Source organism: Schistocerca cancellata, chromosome 9 (assembly GCF_023864275.1).
Source record: "Schistocerca cancellata isolate TAMUIC-IGC-003103 chromosome 9, iqSchCanc2.1, whole genome shotgun sequence".
Classification (NCBI taxonomy): Eukaryota; Metazoa; Arthropoda; class Insecta; order Orthoptera; family Acrididae; genus Schistocerca; species Schistocerca cancellata.
This window is the reverse complement of record NC_064634.1, coordinates 409,997,989-410,017,978: the sequence shown is the minus strand read 5'-3', so window position 1 is coordinate 410,017,978 and position 19,990 is coordinate 409,997,989. Positions and strand designations below refer to the sequence as shown.

The 19,990-nt window shown below is 37.6% G+C and overlaps 1 protein-coding gene across 1 annotated transcript in view; it reads right to left on the bottom strand.

Moving 5' to 3' along the window:
- LOC126100446 (DNA repair protein RAD50) overlaps nt 1-19,990 on the bottom strand; it is a 270,875-nt gene that overhangs the window by 207,842 nt on the left and 43,043 nt on the right. Inside the window, exons 3-5 of the mRNA XM_049911053.1 lie at nt 3,667-3,782; nt 3,470-3,582; nt 2,798-3,010 (exon numbers count right to left, since the gene is read on the bottom strand). Coding sequence (XP_049767010.1) covers nt 2,798-3,010; nt 3,470-3,582; nt 3,667-3,782 — 442 coding nt within the window. The remainder of the gene's footprint in view (nt 1-2,797; nt 3,011-3,469; nt 3,583-3,666; nt 3,783-19,990) is intronic.

Here is a 19,990-nt window from a genome sequence, read left to right as displayed (position 1 = left end):
ACAGACTGTCTCAAATGCCGAGGCGGACACCAGTGAAGGCAAGGAGAAGAAGGCAATGAGAAAGCAAGGAGAAGAAGGCAATGAGAAAGCAAGGAGAAGAAGGCAATGAGAAGGCAAGGAGAAGAAGGCAATGAGAAGGCAAGGAGAAGAAGGCAATTAGAAGGCAAGGAGAAGAAGGCAATTAGAAGGCAAGGAGAAGAGTAAGGAAGACAGTGAGGTGGAGAAGAGCAAAGAAAGGAACCAACAAAAGGAAGGAAGAAACGAGAAGTGAAAAACCAAAAAGACCACAATTATAGGTCGTGGAACCGTCCGTCTCCGGACGCAGGCGCTAACTACCCCCGTGAGGGGGATGGACTCCTTTTAGTCGCCTCTTACGACAGGCAGGAATACCTCGGGCCTATTCTAATCCCCGGACCCGCAGGGAAGTAGGTATAATCTGCTGAATTACAGACCATATCACTAATGTCGATTTGCAGTAGGGTTTTGGAACATGTACTGTGCTCTAACATTATGAAGTATCTCAAAGAAAACAATTTATTGACACATAGTCAGCACGGATTCAGAAAATATAATTCTTGTGAAACACAACTAGCTCTTTATACTCATGAAGTAATAAGTGCTATAGACAGTGTATGTCAAATTGATTCAATATTTTTAGATTTCCAGAAGGCTTTCGACACCATTCCTCACAAGCGTCTTCTAACCAAACTGCGTGCCTATGAAGTATCGCCTCAGTTGTGCGACTGGATTCGTGATTTGCAGTCAGAAAGGTTACAGTTCATAGTAATAGATGGAAAGTCATCGAGTAAAACAGAAGTAATATCCGGCGTTCCCCAAGGAAGTGTTATAGACCCTCCATTGTTCCTAATCTATATTAATGACATAGGAGACAATCTGAGTAGCCGTCTTAGATTGTTTGCAGATGATGCTGTCGTTTACCACCTTGTAAAGTCATCGGACGACCAAAACAAATTGCAAAATGATTTAGATAAGATATCTGCATGGTATGAAAAATGGCAATCGAGCCTGAATAAAAAAAAGTGTGAAGTTATTCACAAGAGTACTAAAAGAAATCCACTAAATTTCGATTACGCGATAAGTCACACAAATCTGAAGGCTGTAAATTCAACTAAATACTTAGTGATAACAATTATAGATAACCTAAATTGAAACGATCACATAGATAATGTTGTGTGTAGAGCAAACCAAAGACTGCGAAACACTGGCAGAACACTTAGAACATGCAACAGTTCTACTAAAGAGACTGCTTACACCACGCTTGTCCGCTCTATTCTGGAGTATTGCTGTGCAGTGAGGAATCTGCATCAGTTGGGACTGACAGACGACACTGAAAAAATTCAAAGAAGGGCAGCTCGTTTTGTATTATCACAAAATAGGGGAGATAGTGCATACAGACATGATATGTGGCAATTATTAAAACAAATGTATTTTCCATTGCAACGGGCTCTTCTCATTAAATTTCAACCATGAGTTTTCTCTTTTGATTGTCAAAACATTCTGTTGGTGCCCACCTACATTGGGAGAAATGATCATCACAATAAAATAAGAGAAATCAGGACTCAGAACAGAAAAATTTAAGTGCTCGTTTTTCCTGCGCGCTGTTTGAGAGTGGAATAGTAGAGAGACAGCTTAAAGGTGGTTCACTGAACCCTCTGCCAGGCACTTTATTGTGAACAGGAGAGTAATCACATAGATGTAGGTGGGAATAACAACAACATGAACTCATATTGTTTCTACTGTTACACAAGTAAATCCATAAATCATTGCCAATTGGACATTTATACATAAAACTCCATCATCCAAAGTAGCCTGTACGCAACCTATTTAAATATGGATTACATTAAAATGCCCGTGAATTGTCTTTTATTCATATCATAATGATACACTGCGCAAAATAAAGTAAATTTAACAAAGAAATACAACTAAGTGCAAGTATATGTTGTGCCAAAAGACACCTTACTATTATGTGACACAAATATTTTAATGAACTGAGCATGATGATTCACATCAACTTTCTTCACGAATCAGAGGATGGGTAATAATTATGATTATGATGTTGGTATTGGGGCACTCGATGGCAACGTCACCAGTTCCCTTGCTGAACATGGCTGTAAGTTTTATGTAAAGTCTCTCCTAGTAAATAAGGTTACAATGATGATGTACCAGCAAAATAAGATTAGGAGCTGTTTTGAGAATTTCTGAGAATGTAAATGCTTGAGAAGGTATGAGGAGGGTGCCAATCAGCCCCCCCCCCCCCCCCTGTCCCCAGCAATAACCATCACCAAAGACCAATGCTAACAGTGTCCAACTCAATGCTGTCTCAAGAAAACATTATATCAGATGGGTGAGTCAAAAATAAGTGAAATGTTAATTTTTAATTTTTTGAAATCTGAAATATTAAACAGATTAAAGCAAAGATATGAGAGTCCAGCTGATTGTTAAATATAAAGAAACGGGAAAGATCCAATAATATCGATTTTGAAATCTGCACCCATAGGCTATGGAAGGAACATCACCATTTCCTCAAAAAGTTTAAAATCCTTGCTACATATGTACACAAGCCATAACATAATGGATTTACATTCACTCTAAAAGTAATGTTCTATTAAATACAGTAAGCTGCTTTATTTTGAATTAGTTTTTATAGACATGGGGGTTAGAAACCAGTTTCTGATTCAAAATATTAGCCACAAGTTCGTGCCTCACAGAATTAAGTTGCCCATACACAAGAATCATCACACTCTAATGATGAAATATCACAGTAAGTGCAATTTACCTTTCTCCCTGGTGAGCTGAAGGAAATCCTTTTCCACATCACAAATTTCATCTAGTTTTTCTAGCAAAGGTGATAGTTTATCACTCAAGTTATCTATTTTGTCCTGAGTTACTGCCAGACGACTCTCTGCCTCTTGTAAATCCTTCTTTTTTGAAACAGTCTCATCTTTTATCTCTTGTTGTGATTTTAGAAGTTTCTCATCAGTGCTGATTTCTGCTTGTGATTCACAGTCACATAAAAAAAAACAATACATAATAAATAAATTTGATTTTCACAGAGCAAATTGCTTACAAATTAGTGGAATTTCAGCTTCACAATCCCTACAAAACCACATGAATGGAACTAAACAATATTTCTACAGTCAACTTTGACAAAATAACTGTTTGAATTTATCATGAATGTTTTCATCAGATGGTACTGATGTCTGACGCATAGGCACACTTCACATCAAAGAGACTTTATTGTTCAAGCACTGCTCTCTTTTTAGTTTGTGTACACACTGTCAGACAAACAACCAAACATGTGCCCAAACACATCCATCCCAGGTACCCATGGGTTGGCGTGTTAGAGCATGTGTGTGGTTGTGTGTGAGAAAGCAACAAAAACCCTGAAGAATTTTAGCTACATATATTAATTTGACAGAATACTTAGCTCAGATGACAACTGACTGACCTGTATTTACGGCTTTCCTAAGATCTCTGATGTGTTCCAAACATTTATTAAGTTTTGTTGCATCGAATATGGAATCAAACTTCTCCTTGAGTTTCTTTCCCTCATCCATTGGCCTACAAAGACAAAAAAAATTTTTTTTAACTTTCCTCATAATTCAGTACCTCAGAGATGTAGCAACAGTCTAGATATATACTGACCAGTTAGAATCTTCTTGATGGCAAAATATAACATTGCTCAAAACAGCTTTTGATACACCAAAAACATGAGACATTTCTAAATTTACATCAATGCACCGTCCACCAACCTGTACAACCTGTGAAGAAAAGCATATGGTTGACATGCAATATGAGAAACAAACTAATTTAATGATAAAGTAAGAAGAGTCTCAGTGATGTTGAAAATATAAACAGTGCATCAAGCAGAGTGAAAAGAACACATATTTCTCTTTTTCTTACCTGAGACTATACTTGCAGAGACATTAAATGGAAAGTTTCAAAATGTCAACATCTGGCACTTCAGATTCCCATGAAAAGTACATTTATGACAAACAGCCAGGACTACAAAAACACAGATTGTTGCATTTTTTTTGTATTCATTGAGAGTAAGGCAAATTGTCCTGTGCTTGCAACACAGATAGCACTGGCATCAATGAAATATTGTTTTTGTTATGCTGTTACGTGTCTCACAATCAATTATCATCTGAACTGTAGAGTAATTTTTTGAAAAAGTTGTTTTGCGTGAATTTCATTTGACTGGATAAACTGGAATAATATCCCAATGTAAAGTTCTTTTTTTTTTTTTTGTTTGGTTTATCACCAATGAAAATTCTTGTAGAGTGGCAAACATTTATTACCAACCTGTTAATCAGTTTTAAACAGTTGAGAACTGGGAGACTAAATTCACATGTAGCTGTACGTAATTTTTAAGATGACCCACATGAAGGATGCTCCATACAATATTGGATGATCTACAATAAAAGGTGTATGAACTAGTTCTCATAGGCATAATGTTGGAAAGAGATTGTACCTGACTGATCAGTCACAACAAAACATTTTCCCATGACAAAATCATGTTTTTTAAAAACGAAGGGACGTGTTAACTCTCTGATGAAATTCACATTTTCATCATTTGGTTCACAGAAGACTAAAGCTGTTAATGCAGCACACCATACATATTACATTGCAAAACCATATAATGTATAATCATGGCAAGAAGCGAAACGAACAAAAACTTTCTTTAGGCTTCACTTTGTCAGATCAGTTACAACCTTTTATATGTTCACTTTTTACAGTATTCAATAAACACAACCTACTGAAGATGATACAGAGGTGCCGAAACGTTTTGATAAAAAGATAAAACAGTGTTTTTAAGTAAAAGCAGAACCTACAACTTACCTGTAAGATTTACTCTCTTAATTAGTTAGATTTTTGCTTGACAACTTACAGTAAAACAGGGAACTGTCAAAAACTAGAACTAAGAGGAAATATAAAGCAAATGTGGCTGGGTGGTCAAAGAATAATACATATGTTCTCAAACACTGCCAGAATTATGCGCGTCATACACAGCCACCCCCCGCCCCCGCCACACTAGAGTGGAGCTCCAGGGATGTGCGGCTATTTGCGTCATACCTGTTGACTTGCCCTCATGTAAGTTACTGGCTTCTTCAGCACTTCCTGTGGGCTTGTTCGCTGAGCCAAGTCAAGGGTGACATAACTGTGTGCAGACCAGTAGCATTATCCGGTTGACTCAAGGTCGCTGAGGTAGTACCCAAGATATCTTGTGTGGGTATGTCTGGAGTTAGCAAATATGCAGGTTTCATCCATTCTCATGACATCATCAATGGCTTGTTGTTATACATTATCTGCACCATATGTTACTCATGCTTTAGCACCTGGAAAGGTACAAAGTACAGAGGTTGCAACAGCAAGCATACTGCGTCTGTTTGCAACAACACATGTGAGCATGTTTTAAGGTCTTTATGGATGAACTCTCTCCAATTTTCATGACAGGACACAGCTTAGCTACTTCAAGCTTGCCTTGTTGCAGCATGTATGGTAGCTCTGTATCCATTTGTGTGGGTGCTGCTAAAAGAAAATTCCAAAGGCAGGCACATTCCATAAACCATCTCTGCAGAAGATGCCCCAATGTCCAGCTTAAAGGCTGTGCAAAGTCCCAGCAACATTAGTGGTAGTACAGCTGTTGAGCTATTCTTGTGGCACATAAGTGCAGCTTCAACGTTCTATGCCAATGCTCTACTATCTCGTTGCTTGCAGGATGGTAGCTGGTTGTATGGTGATGCTGGAACCCACTCAATCTAGATAGTTCCAGGAGCATATCAATTCAAATTGTCAGCCAGTGTTCACAACCTCAGCCATTCTACTGCAAATGCCACCATTAAACTGATGAATGAGAAATATGTATGGCCTTGTATTAAGAGTATGTACAGCGTGTCTGTCTACAGTGAAAAGTTTGCAGACATTATTCAAGTTGATGGGAGAATTTCCTGCATCAACAAGTTCTTTCTCTCAAATTCACATAGACCTCACGGGCCTGCTTTCACCATCAGAGGGATATCTTTATATGTTTACAGCCACAGATAGATATAAATGCAGGGTGGAGGCAATACCAATCTGTGATGTACCAGTGAAAGTGACATCAAAGGCCTTCCTAAAAACACTGTCAAAAATGTTCTTTGTAGCATTCCAGGAACAAATGGTCTAGGTGAGGGTCTAGACATGTCACACCAAACAACATCCTTTGTGCCTAGTGTAACTGCACTTGTTTGAGCTGAAGAATTGTCGAAGCATTGTGCACAAACTGTTGTAGCTGCTCATCTGTAACTTATGCTGCCATTAAGTTGGCCATAATTTACTGTGAATGAGATTGTGCTGATACTAGGGAAAAATCTACCACTATATATTCCTCCTCCTAGTGTATCTTACATCTGTAGTGAACTGCCCAATAAATCCTAGCTGGCAGAATGCCCAGGGCGAACAATTTTATTTTAATTGCTCAAAGCGAAAGTGATGGCTTATGGTCTGGGTAGATTGTAAATGGTTTAGCCCCAATACAAGGGCGGAAGTGTTATATAGCTTCATTAACGGCCATGGGTGACTGGAATTCGGTAGTAGGAAAAGGGAGAGAAGGAAACTTAGTAGGTGAATATGGATTGGGGGGAAGAAATAAAAGAGGACGCCACCAGTTTTGCACAGAGCACAACTTAATCATAGTTAACACTTGGTTCAAGAATCATGAAAGAAGGCTGTATACATGGAAGAAACCTGGAGATACTGACAGGTTTCAGATAGATTATACAATGGTAAGACAGAGATTTAGGAACCAGGTTTTAAATTTTAAGACATTAACAGGGGCAGATGTGGACTCTGACCTCAATCTATTGGTTATGAACGATAGATTAAAACTGAAGAAACTGAAAGAAGGTGGGAATTTAAGGAGATGGGACCTGGATAAACTGACTAAACCAGCAGAAAGCAGATGTTGACAGATGCGAAAATTACCGACCTATCAGTTTAATAAGTCACGCGAAAATTCTTTACAGATGAATGGAAAAACTGGTAGAAGCTGACCTCGGGAAGACCAGTTTGGATTCCATAGAAATATTGGTACACGTGAGGCAATACTGACCCTTAGAAGAGAGATTAAGGAAAGGCAAACCTACATTTCTAACAATTGTAGACTTAGAGTAAGCTTTTGAAAATGTGGACTGGAATACTCTTTTTCAAATTCTGAAGGCGGCAGGGGTAAAATACAGGGAGCGAATGGCTATTTACAATTTGTACGGAAACCAGACGGCAGTTATAAGAGTCGAGGGACACGAAAGGGAAGCAGTGGTTGGGAAGGGGGTGAGACAGGGTTGTAGCCTTTCCCCGATGTTATTCAATCTGTATATTGAGCAAGCAGTGAAGGAAACAACAGAAAAATTCGGAGTAGGTATTCAGATCCATGGAGAAGAAATAAAAACTTTGAGGTTCACCAATGACATTTTAATTCTGTCAGAGACAGCAAACGACTTGGAAGAGCAGTTGAACTGAATGGATAATGTCTTGGAAAGAGGATGTAAGATGAACATCAACAAAAGCAAAACGAGGATAATGGAATGTAGTCAAATTAAGTTGAGTGGTGCTGAGGGAATTAGATTAGGAAATGATACACTTAAAATAGTAAAGGAGTTTGCCATTTGGGGAGCAAAATAACTGATGATGGTCGAAGTAGAGAGGATATAAAATGTAGACTGGCAATGGCAAGGAAAGTGTTTCTCAAGAAGAGAAATTTGTTAACATCGAGTATAGATTTAAGTGTCAGGAAGTCGTTTCTGAAAGTATTTGTATGGAGTGTACCCATGTATGGAAGTGAAACATGGACGATAAATAGTTTGGACAAGAAGAGAATAGAAGCTTTTGAAATGTGGTGCTACGGAAGAATGCTGAAAATTAGATGGGTAGATCACATAACTAATGAGGTGGTATTGAATAGAATTGGGGATAAGAGGAGTTTGCGACATAACTTGACTAGAAGAAGGGATCAGTTGGTAGGACATGTTCTGAAGCATAAAGGGATCATCAATTTAGTATTGGAGGGGAGCGTGGAGGGTAAAAATCGTAGAGGGAGACCAAGAGATGAATACACTAAGCACATTCAGAAAGATGTAGGTTGCAGTAGTTACTGGGAGATGAAGAAGCTTGCACAGGATAGAGTAGCATGGAGAGCTGGATCAAACTAGTCTCAGGACTTAAGACCACAACAACAACACCAACAACAACAACAGCCAGCAGCTCAACAGTACGCACTCCTATTTGTTTGACCCTTTGTCAGCTTCCAGGAGAAAAACCCCCAAAGGTTCTTAATCATTCTCAATATATTGACGGAGAGCTGTCCTGACAGTCTATTGGTTGGCATCCATCACTATCATTAATGGTGCATTATGGATTGGATGGAGTACGAGCGTTGCTTTTGCAAACTACCCCGTAACTTTTCACAAGCTTCCTGCATCATGGGTATGTGGCAGGACTTTCCTGCCAGTAGCGTTATTACTTGCCAGTGCGTATACCACGGTCACATGCATCTCTGCTGCTCCTGGTAGATGATGTCAGTAACAGTTGACAAAGATTTTTAATTGCTGTTAATACCGGCAGCTGACAGAGTATGGCTGAGAAAAGTCACCTGTTTTTGAGGTAGAACACATTTTGCCCAATTTATTATCAAGCTATATTTATGTATTCTGTCAAACAGTGCCTCAAGATGCCCTGCACATAATTTTGCTGTCTCTGAAAATATCAAAATATCATCTTGGTAGACGAAGTAGAAATCTGAACCCCTCAGTACTTTGTAAACCTCTCCCATGACTGAGCTGCATTCTTTGAACCAAATGACATGTCTAGATACCTGAGGAGACCAAAAGCCATAATTACAGCCATCTTGGGAATATCTTCATTTGCAATCGGAATCTAGTTATAAGTTACCTTGCAGTCCACCATGCTAAAAATTGTAGCTCTGACTAAAACATTCATGAAATCCCTTAGGTAAGGTACGGGAAAACATTGGGGTTTTTTCATGCATTTAGAATCTCACAGGGCCTCCTGGTACAGACTTTCTTGTCAAGTAAGTATAACGGTAATGCCCATTGGCTGTCAGACCTTCATATGATGCCCGCATGTAACATCTCTTCAAATTCTGTCTCTGCTGCCATGAAATGGTTAGGTGCTAGTCTCCTGGGCTATCGAGAGATTGGTGACCATTGTCATCTTAATGTGATCCACCTTGATTTGCAACACTTTCTGTACCTGGCCAAAAACTTCTTGTTTAGCTTCTGGACTAACTGAACTACTGGCTGAGGTGACAGGATTGTAAGCACTTCTGCCAGACAACCGGTTACCACTTCACTGTCCAATATGATTTGTAACATATTTAGCGTTATTTCCAGTCCTTCGTGTTATATGAAGTCTGCACCACATATTTGTTCACTAACATCTGCCTGTATGAAACTCCCCTTGGGTTGGGGGTAGGTATGGGGTTCAATGAAATATGAGTGGAACAGGAAGGTACAGAAAATCACATCTGAAAATATGTGAGGGTGACAAGGACGTGTAATCAATTTGGAGGTATAAGGATCATTACATTGCCAGGAGGAATGTGGGACACAAGATGCTGCACTAACGACCATGCAGTCATGTAGCCAACTTGTAGTTGTGGACAGGTTTACATCGGTACCACAAAGAGAAGTGTGAACACCCGTCTTGTTGAATATAAGAGGAATTGCCGCCTGGGTCACACGGATAAATCGGCCGTAGCGGAACATGTTTACCAGGAAGGTGATCATGAAATAAAATTCAGCGAGACGAGCGTCATATCAAAAACCTCGCATTATTATGCACACTTGTATAGAGAGGCTATCGAGATTGATAAACATCGTAATAATTTTAACAGGAAAGACGAAGGTGTTAAACTGGATAAAATTTGGATGTCAGCGTTGCACCGCAAGCGTGACGATAGATTACTTTCAATCGAGAATGTTGGCATCACCAGAGATAATCTCATAGCCGACGCCACGTGATCGACTGTGGCGCCTTCTATACTGCTTATATAATCAGCGCTTCCTCGAGTTCTCTTCGCAGTTGGCCACTTTACCTCCGAGGATGTCTCCCGCAGTTGGAGATGAAACGTCAGGAGAGAGTTTTATACTTCGACCACGGCCTATCAGCCCGGAAGTTTTAAGTGAAGACATCATTTCAGTTGTTATTCTGTTTGATGTTGACCTCATTTTGTTGTGATGCTGTAATACAAGTAATAAAATGCAATCTGGGAATCATCAGTCATCAATCAACTATATGCATGCAGTTTGCAAAAAACGAAACAAAAATCACAGTGAGGAAAAGCTCTCACAAATAGGGTTGTCAAATCCGAAAATAGAGAAGCCAGACTCAGTATTATACTTGGCCAGACATTTCGCCCTAAAAGTCGCACTGTCCATTTTACAATAATACGAAAAGGATGGTTGCTATCCACCACACAGCAGAGATGCTGAGTTGCTGACAGGCAAAACAAAAACAGTGTCAGAAAATGAGCTTTGGGTAGGAGCGAATACAGCAGGGTGGGGCAGACTGGCATTGGCTGATTGGCACATTCTGCAGTACTTTCTTTGCCTTGCGTGTTCTGCATGTAGCGTGTCTGTGACTGTGTGTTAGACTCGTTCAGCCTCCAGATAAAAACATAGGACACAGGCATAAAAAAACAGTGTTGGTCCGTATATCTATGTATCCTTATTTCTCCTTACACTTATTCTTTGCACTTCTGTCATTACCTCGGAACAAGCCTTAGTTGTGTGTTCTCTACTTCATTGCTAAAAAGACCAACAAAATCGGTGCATTCGGAACTTCTATATATTTTGCCAGACACAAGCGTAAAAAGCCATACATGTCTGGCTGAAGCCGACACCTGACAGTGCCACACAGAAAAATAACTTAAAATTGCTAACTATTGAACAATGCAGATTATCATGACAAACGAGGTGTTAGACTGTAGCAAAGCACAACAGGTGTCATCACTGAATGGCATATATTTATACATACTTTATTTATTACCTTATTATGTATTTTTAGTTATACAAATGTGTCAGAGCATTATATTCTTCACAATCACACAACAAATGAATACAATATTACATCTATATATATAAAACAAAGTCGGTTTGTTACAACACTTATAACTCGAGATCTGCTGGACCAATTTTCATGGTTTTTGATTTGTAGGATTTGTCTCCGCCCCGAATAGCAGAATACATCTTAAAAATAATGAAAAATTGACGAATACTTGAAAAATGCGTTATTTTCCCTAAAAGTTCTTTAGTTTCGGAGCTGTCAAATTTTTTTGTCAAAATCTGTAAGTAATGATTGACATTTATGCATGCGTTCATAAACTATTTAAAATGGATGAATAAACTATTATGTGTACTTTTTTTTAAAAAAAGATTGAAAAATATTACGCGTGTGTTCAGAAATGTGTAATGAATACTTAATCATTTCAATAAATGCTCATTTGTTTATTACATGTCAAACATTTGTTGTCCAATCCTGTCAAATACTGTAACAACTATTTATGTGTGTGTTCAGAAATTTATTATGTGTAAAATGTCTCAAAAGTTCAGGTAGGTACTGTTATATTTGTTTGTTTTAGACATTAATTTGTGTAAATTATTTATTAAATTAATTAAAGATTTATTCTACAGGTTACCAAAAGTGTAAATGTCTTTTCATAGGTTGTCTATGATTTTTCTTGATAAGCTATTGTCTATGTCTCAATTGTTTTATGTGGTTTTGTGCGAGTGCATATTCAGTATTACTATTAATAAAAATGCCGCGTCCTAGAAGATCTAATCTTTCCCAGCGGAGCCATAATGCAATTAGGCAACGGAATATCGCGAGTCAATTATCTGACGAAGAACGAGAAATTGCCCGAGAAGAGCGCCGCGTTAGGGTGGAGCAAAGAAGGCTCACTCAGTGTTAAAATTGCCATTAAACCTTCAAACTACTGAACAACCGACATGTAACATTTCGAAACACTCCGCAATGGCCAAAGTTTTAGTAGCATCAAAAATCATCATATAGGAGGAATGCACAATGGCGCACAAACGCGCATTGGAAGCACTAGACCGAACATTAAAAGATCTGCGCAATGACTCGAGATGTTTTGGTGGTTCAATGATTTTATTATCTGGCGATTTCCAACAAACACTACCAGTAATTCCAAGATCTACTGCTGCCGACGAAATAAACGCTTGCCTCAAAGCATCAAATCTGTGGCGATATGTAAACAAACTTCAACTGTCTGTAAATATGAGAGTTGCATTGTTGAACGATCTATCTGCTGATGATTTCTCGAAGCAATTGATGATTATCGGTAATGGCCGTGTTCCTGTTGACGAATCGAGCGGTTTGATTTCATTTCCTCCAAATTTTTGCAATTTCGTCTCATCAAAAGACGAGCTTATCAACAAAGTATTTCCGGATATCATTGCTAACCACAAAAATACTAAATGGTTAAGTGAGCGAGCAATTTTGGCGGCTAAAAATAAAGATGTAGATGACCTCAATTTTATAGTTCAAAATCAAATCGTAGGTACTCTGTATTCATTCAAATCTATCGACTGTGTAACAAACGAAGAAGAAGCCACTAATTATCCAACTGAATTTTTGAACTCCTTGGATGTGCCTGGTTTACCACCGCACAATTTACAACTGAAGGTTGGCTCGGTAGTCATCATGCTTAGAAATTTAAACCAACCAAAACTGTGCAATGGAACGCGTTTGGTGATAAGAAAACTGATGAGCAATGTGATTCACGCGTCGATACTTAAAGGAAAATTTAAAGATGAGGAAGTTCTTATTCCAAGGATTCCGATGATCCCAACAGATATGCCCTTTGAGTTTAAACGAATTCAATTCCCGATTCGTCTTGCCTTCGCCATGACGATCAACAAATCACAGGGCCAATCCTTGACTATTTGTGGCCTCAATCTAGAAAATGCATGTTTTTCTCATGGTCAATTGTACGTGGCATGCTCACGTGTCGGCAAACCATCCGCATTATTTGTTCTTGCGCCTGACCAAAAAACAAAGAATGTCGTTTACCACAAGGTGCTTGAATGAAAATCCGATTAATGAATTAATCAGAGTGTATCCCAACCTGCACAACATAGTTTTCAATGATTTTTTTCTGACATGTGTTTGAAATACTTAATTATTATTATTTTTTTAATTTTTATTCTCATTCTGTATGTATTCATCATCATTCATCACAATAAAATACTTTTATATTTCTATCTATATTAATATTATTTTGTATCATTGTATTACGTTCATCAAAGCCTAAATTAGTTCAGCTAAAAGGTAACACGACATTCATTGACTGTTAGGCGGTACAAAGTTCGCCGGGTCAGCTAGTAGAAAATATAATGTACATTATTAAATTACATTACATTAATACTTGATCCGTAGAACACAAGTAAAACATTTCTTAGTGATGTAGAACGTGTCAGTTTAACGTAAGTTTTCTTTACGCAATAAAAATTCATTTATTAACTAGAAGAAGATGTTATTTGGAAGTTCTTTTAATTTGTTTTTAAATGCTGATTGGCTATCTGTGAGACTTTTAATACTATTTGGTAAATGACGAAAGATTTTTGTGGTAGCATAAAATTCACGCCTTTCTGCGCCGAGGTCAGATTTAATCCAGAATAGTGAAGATCATCCTTTCTTCTAGTGTTGTAGTTATGCACTTCGCTATTATTTTTGAACTGGGATGGATTATTAATATGACCTTGAGTGGGCTCCAGCTATTATTTTGATTACACATTTTTGCGCAATGAATGCTTTTTCTCTTAGTGATGAATTGCTCTAAAATATGAAGCCTTATGAAAGCAGTGAGTGAAAATAGACACAGTAGGCTAATGTACCAATATTTTTACCATTCAAATTCTCAATAACCTTAATAGCATAGGTAGCTGAAAGTAAACATTTCAGTAGATCATCAATACGTTTCTTCCAATTCTATTTCTCATCAATGCACGCACCCACAGATTTGAATATTTTGCCTTAGCAACAGACTTCTGTTCAAAGTCTATATTTATCAATGGTGTTATGCCATTTGCTGCACAGAACTGTATATACTGCATTTTCTCAAAATTTAATGAGAGAACCACTTAACCATTTGCAGAGAACCACTTAATAATTTTGTGAAAGAATTTATTTATATTTCCTCAGCTAATTCTTGCTTGGTGAGTGTGATTACTAGATTTGTATCATCAGCAAAAAGAATTAGCTTTGCATCTTTGTGAATACAGAGTGGCAAGTCATTAATACATATCAAGAACAATAAGGACCCAGGTTGAACCTTGTGGGATCCCAAGCTTAATACCTACCCCGTTTAAGCAATCTGCTGATTTTTGCACATTATGTGAACACTTTTTTCAACCTTCTCTACTCTTCTAGTCAAATATGAATTTACCCATTTGTGCACTGTCCCATTAACACCACTACACTTAAGCTTGTCTAGAAGAGCTTCATGATTCACGTAGTCCAAAGCCCTTGAGAGATCACAAAAAATCCCAATGGGTGATATACGGTCATTCAAAGCACTTAATATTTGATTGGTGAAAGCGTATAAAGCATTTTCTGTAGAAAAGCCTTCTGAAAACCAAACTGACATCATGTTAGTATTTCATTTTTACAAATATGTGTAGCTACTCTTGAATACATTACTTTTTCAAGAATTTTGGTTAAAGCTGTCAGAATTGAGATTGGGCAGTAGTTGTTAGCATCAAACCTATCCTCTTTTTTATGTGATGGCTTAACAACAGCATATTTCAGCCCATCTGGAAAAATGCCGTTTCAGTGAGCTAAAACAAATGTGACTGAGAATCCTAATTATCTGTTGGGAACAAGCTTTTAGAACTCTGTTGGGAATGACTTCAATTCCATACAAGCTTTTATTTTGAGCGAATTTATTATTTTTGTAATATCTGTAGGAAAGGTGGATTAAATTTCAATTTTATCAAAGTGCATAGGTATTTCCCCTTTCCTAGATGACCTAGCATTTTTTAATGAACAGCTGGATCCTATTTTCTCTACAACACTTAAAAATTACTATTTAAAATATTTTCTACTTCTTACTTTTTGTTAACAAACTTTTCACTGGATTTAACAGAAATACAGTCTTCCTAGCCTCTTGGTTGCCCTGTTTCATTTTTAACAATATTCCAAATTATTTTTATTTTTATTTTACTATCAGAGCTGCTAATCTCGACATATTACACATACTTCTGGACTTTTTAATAACTTTTATTAACACACTGAAGTAGTTTTTATAATGTTTGACTGTTTCTGGATCATTCTCATTCTGCCTATATGATACATTTACCTATTCTGTTTACGACATATTTTTATCCCTTCAGTAAGCTGCAGCTTTTTAAATGGTTTCTTACAATTGTGTTTCACTGTTTTCTCAGGGAAACTTTTTCAAACGTACTCACAAAGTCATCATGAAATAGGTTAAATTTTAAGATTCCCCGTGCACCTCATCCCAGTCTAACTGTCACATGCTTTCCCTAAAATTTTCAATTTTTAAATCGTTAATTGAATGCACTACTTTGGAGAACTGTTTTGCATTACTGTACGGCGCTATGTCACATACTGGAACTAACTGACTATCATGATCAGAATGACCATTTTTAACAAGAAAAGTTTTTATTGCATTACATTTATCTTGGTCAATAGAAACATTAGCCACCAAAGTGAACAGATAAAAAAATCTACTTGCAATGCGGTGGTAGGACAACATACGTGTAAAGGTATTAAAGTTGGCAAGCTTTCAGTGCTACTGCCTCCGTAAGCTCGCAAACTTTAACACTTTTATATGTGCATACTCCTGCTGCCACTTGGTAAGTAGATTTTTTTTGTCTACCCTATTACAAAATATTTTCAAAAATTGATCATTTTCTTTTATATGTAGAATATTGTACTTGAAGAAAAAGAGCTTTTATTTCAGTGATATGTCAAATCTTTAACTTCATAATTATTCAAATGGTGGTCCATTCTCCATATTTTTAAATAAGTTGAGCGTTTTGGTGAGGGAACACAAGATCTCACTGGCATGACCGGACAGTCACTCGGCCATTCTGGATCTGAGTCATGCCTAAGGTCGGTATTACACTATCAAATTTCTTTGTCCAATATCTTTGTCAAAGATATTTGATGGTCTAATAGGGAACTTTGTCAAATGTCATCCAATATTTGATCAAATCTAGGGCCTCACTGTAGATTTGATCAAAGAAGTCGCTTGTCTTCTTTTCACTGCTATGTGACATGTTACCACATGGAGCGCTAGCATCGCTGCATTCTGTCGTCTGTAGTGTTTTTATAAACATTGCCGGTAAATACAATTGGTGTGTGCCGACAACTACAAAATTAATAGAGATGTATGAAGCTGATGAGGCGCTTTACAATGTGAGGCTCGCTGAATACAAAAATAGATCACGAAGATTGGAGACCTGACCTGACCTAACCTAAACTAACCCTCTCCTGTAGCAAGGAATCTGAGTGTTACAGTGAGCCTGTCTTCTGCAGATGTAACAGTTGTTAAGTCAATATTGTGCTTTGTTATCTGAGGATACACTTCATTGAACACATAAAGAAATGTATGCTCATCCATTCTTAAGTAATTGATGTACGACTAGACGTCCTCCACTATAAGCTCACGTAACAAGTTTTGTTGAATGCTTTTATTGTGTCGTCGTAAAACCCACGGCTTCACCCAGGTATGTTTCCTTTTTTCCCCCTGCTTCTCTTCCGCATGTCACACAGTGGAATTGTGGTACGTGCAATTGCTCAGGTTAATAACAAGTTGTTGTCAGCCATCTTGAACTTTGACGAAAAATATGATGACAGTGTAATACCCCTTCTAGCGCTACGTCAAAGATTTTTGTCAAATATATTTGACGTAATATTTGATCACATCTTTGACCAAATCTTTGACAAAGAAATTTGATAGTGTAATACCGGCCTAAGAGTCATCCTTCAGAAGTTGCCAGTGGGGTACAGCAGTCTGCAGGTAACATCTGCAGGTAACGCACCGGGGAGCTGATAGTGCTGTAAAGTGTTAGTTTTTGAGTGGAAAATGGCTGCATGAATATTCTAAAATTTGGTTGTGCTTAGAAAAATTCTGATGCAAGCAGGGTTTTGATTCTGAGCGTTAGCAGAAATTTTAACAGCTCATGATCATCATAAAATTTGCATAATACAACTTTGATGTTATATGCTTCTTGTTTTGAAATTAATACTAAATAGATTACGCAAATCGGCTCATATTTTTGCAAACTTTCATTTGTTGATTTCCATTATGGACTATATTTAATAACGAGTTCCCCCCCCCCCCCCCCCCACCCCCCGGACAACTGAATGATATCTGGGGAATATGATACTATTCTAGTTATGCATCACACAAGTTTTATTGCAACTGAATATTTTTAGTAGTTTATTTCTTGTTAAACTCAATTATTGTAGGACCACCATGCCTACATTTTTTTTTTTAAATGACCATCTGAATAAATTTAATGTTTGGTCATAATATATCTTGTGGTGTGGTCTACATCCATTTATCAGTAGATAGTGCTTTTTGCAAATTTGTTACTAGATATTTCATTGCAATTTGTTATTATTTTAAATTCACATAGCTTGCTACAGCATATACTATTTAGCTGTATGGCCACAGACTACAACTATTTCTTCAGATAAATTAGCAAATGCGCATGAATACAGATGTGTACAGCTCGACCCTTTGATTACATCAAACCAGAGTTTCACATAGACCTGTGCATCTCCAAACACTGAATGTCCAGGCCCTATCGCAGTTGGTTGATCTCGTCCGAGATTAATCAGTGATAACGACGGGTGAAGTTGCAACTTGCCCTGAGGAAACTACACATTTGCGTTAGTATTCTAGAGCCAAAAATTGTGCTTTAAGTCTAAATACATTGTCATGTAGCATATAATACCATTCTGCAGGGGCAGCAAAAGGCTACAACCAATATACTCAAATTAAAAAAGTAGGCAGTGAGGATAATATGCAACATGACACCCAGAGTTCATTGTTGATCTAGCCTCAGAAAACTAAAGATTATGACTCTACCATCATTATATACTATACCATGCGTAATGCACATCACTGAGAACTATTGCAGATACAAGCAATATAACACATACCATAAGGACAAATGCAAGGCTATAGAAGTACACATAACTAGGGGAAAGATAGATGGTGACTATAGGAAAACTGAAGTGACCTTTGGAGGATGACACACACACACACACACACACACACACAAGCAAGCAAGCATACATGACCGCCAACTCCAGCGTCACTGGCCAGAATTTGTGGCTTGCAAGTAGATGCTGTTTTGCGGCTTGGAAGACAGTGAATGAATATAAAAAAGATTCTGGCCCGAGATGCGGGAGTTGGTGTGTGTGTGTGTGTGTGTGTGTTTGTCTCTCTCTCTCTCTCTCTCTCTCTCTCTCTCTCTACTGACAAAGGCTATGGACGAAAGTTTGATGTTAGTGCCTTTTAATCATGCCTGTCTGCAACTTGATGTGTCTTCTTTACGTAAGTAGCAATCTATCGTCTTCTACATTATTGTTTGATACTGTGAGGTGAATTTGACACATGTTGAGAGATCAAAGTCGAAACCAGGCCCCTGAAGTAAATGGCAATATATCAAAATTAATTATATTCTTGGGAAAGCCAGCCATGGTGAAACTACTCCACCTGCTGCTTAAGATATGGGAGACAGCTGGACTACTGTCAGACTTCAGGAGGGATGTACTAATTTCAATTCCAAAACAGACAAGTGCTGAGTTGTGTGAATATTACTGACTCATTAGTTTAGTAAGTCACGGTTGTAAAATATTAACATGAATTATTTAGATTACTAGATGGCTTAAACAAACACCTGCTTAACTAATCCCAGATGTATGTTGCCCATCAAAAAGCTTCTAACAGCAACAAAAATTGGGCTTTCAGTATTTCACATAATCAATAAATGAATTTAAAAATTTAAATTCTGTAATTGTGCACTCCTTAAGACATATAATCTGACATTAAAAGTTTAACACAATAATTCAAGTCCTCTAGTATTTGAGAATGTGACCACTGAGTGACTTCCAACAAACTTTAAACATAATTTCAAACCCTTCTGAAACTTTTTGTCATTAACATTACACATAAAATAATGGAAGAAAAAAAGCTGATCGCTTACTACACTTGACTTTTTAGCTAGCCTACAGGTGAATAATTTGAAACTATTAAAACCAACATAATTAGGGTTCTGCATCTTCAATCATAGAAGTGTTACATGCTTAATGTCAAACACTTAGTAGATTAACTCATTTGCAAAGTAATCAGACATTTGACGCTGTTCTGTGCATGGGAGTTTGCTTCTCCAAAGAATCAAGGTTGAGAGGTTTTTGATTTACAGAAGAATGGAAAAACTGGTAGAAGCTGGCCTCAGAGAAGATCAGTTTGGTTTCCGCATAATGTAGAAACACGCAAGGCTATACTTGCCCTACGACTCATATTAGATGACTGTAGATTTAAAGTAAGCTTTTGACAATATTGATTGGAATTATGAAGGTAGCAGGGATAAAACATGGGCATGAGTAAGGTTATTTAAGACTTTTACAAAAAAGGGACTGCAGTCATACGAGTCAAATAAATGAAAGGAAAGCAGTAGTTGAGAAGGGATTGAGACTGCTTGTAGCCTATCCCTATGTTATGCCATCTGTATACTGAGGAAGCAGAAGTGGACACTGGAGAGTAATTTGGAAAGGGGTTAAAGCTTGCAGCGAAGAAACAAAAACTTTGAGGTTTGCCAATATCATTGTTCTTCTATCAGACACAGCAAAGAACTTGGAAGAGCAGTTTAACAAAATGGATAGTGTCTTCAAAAGAAGCTATAAA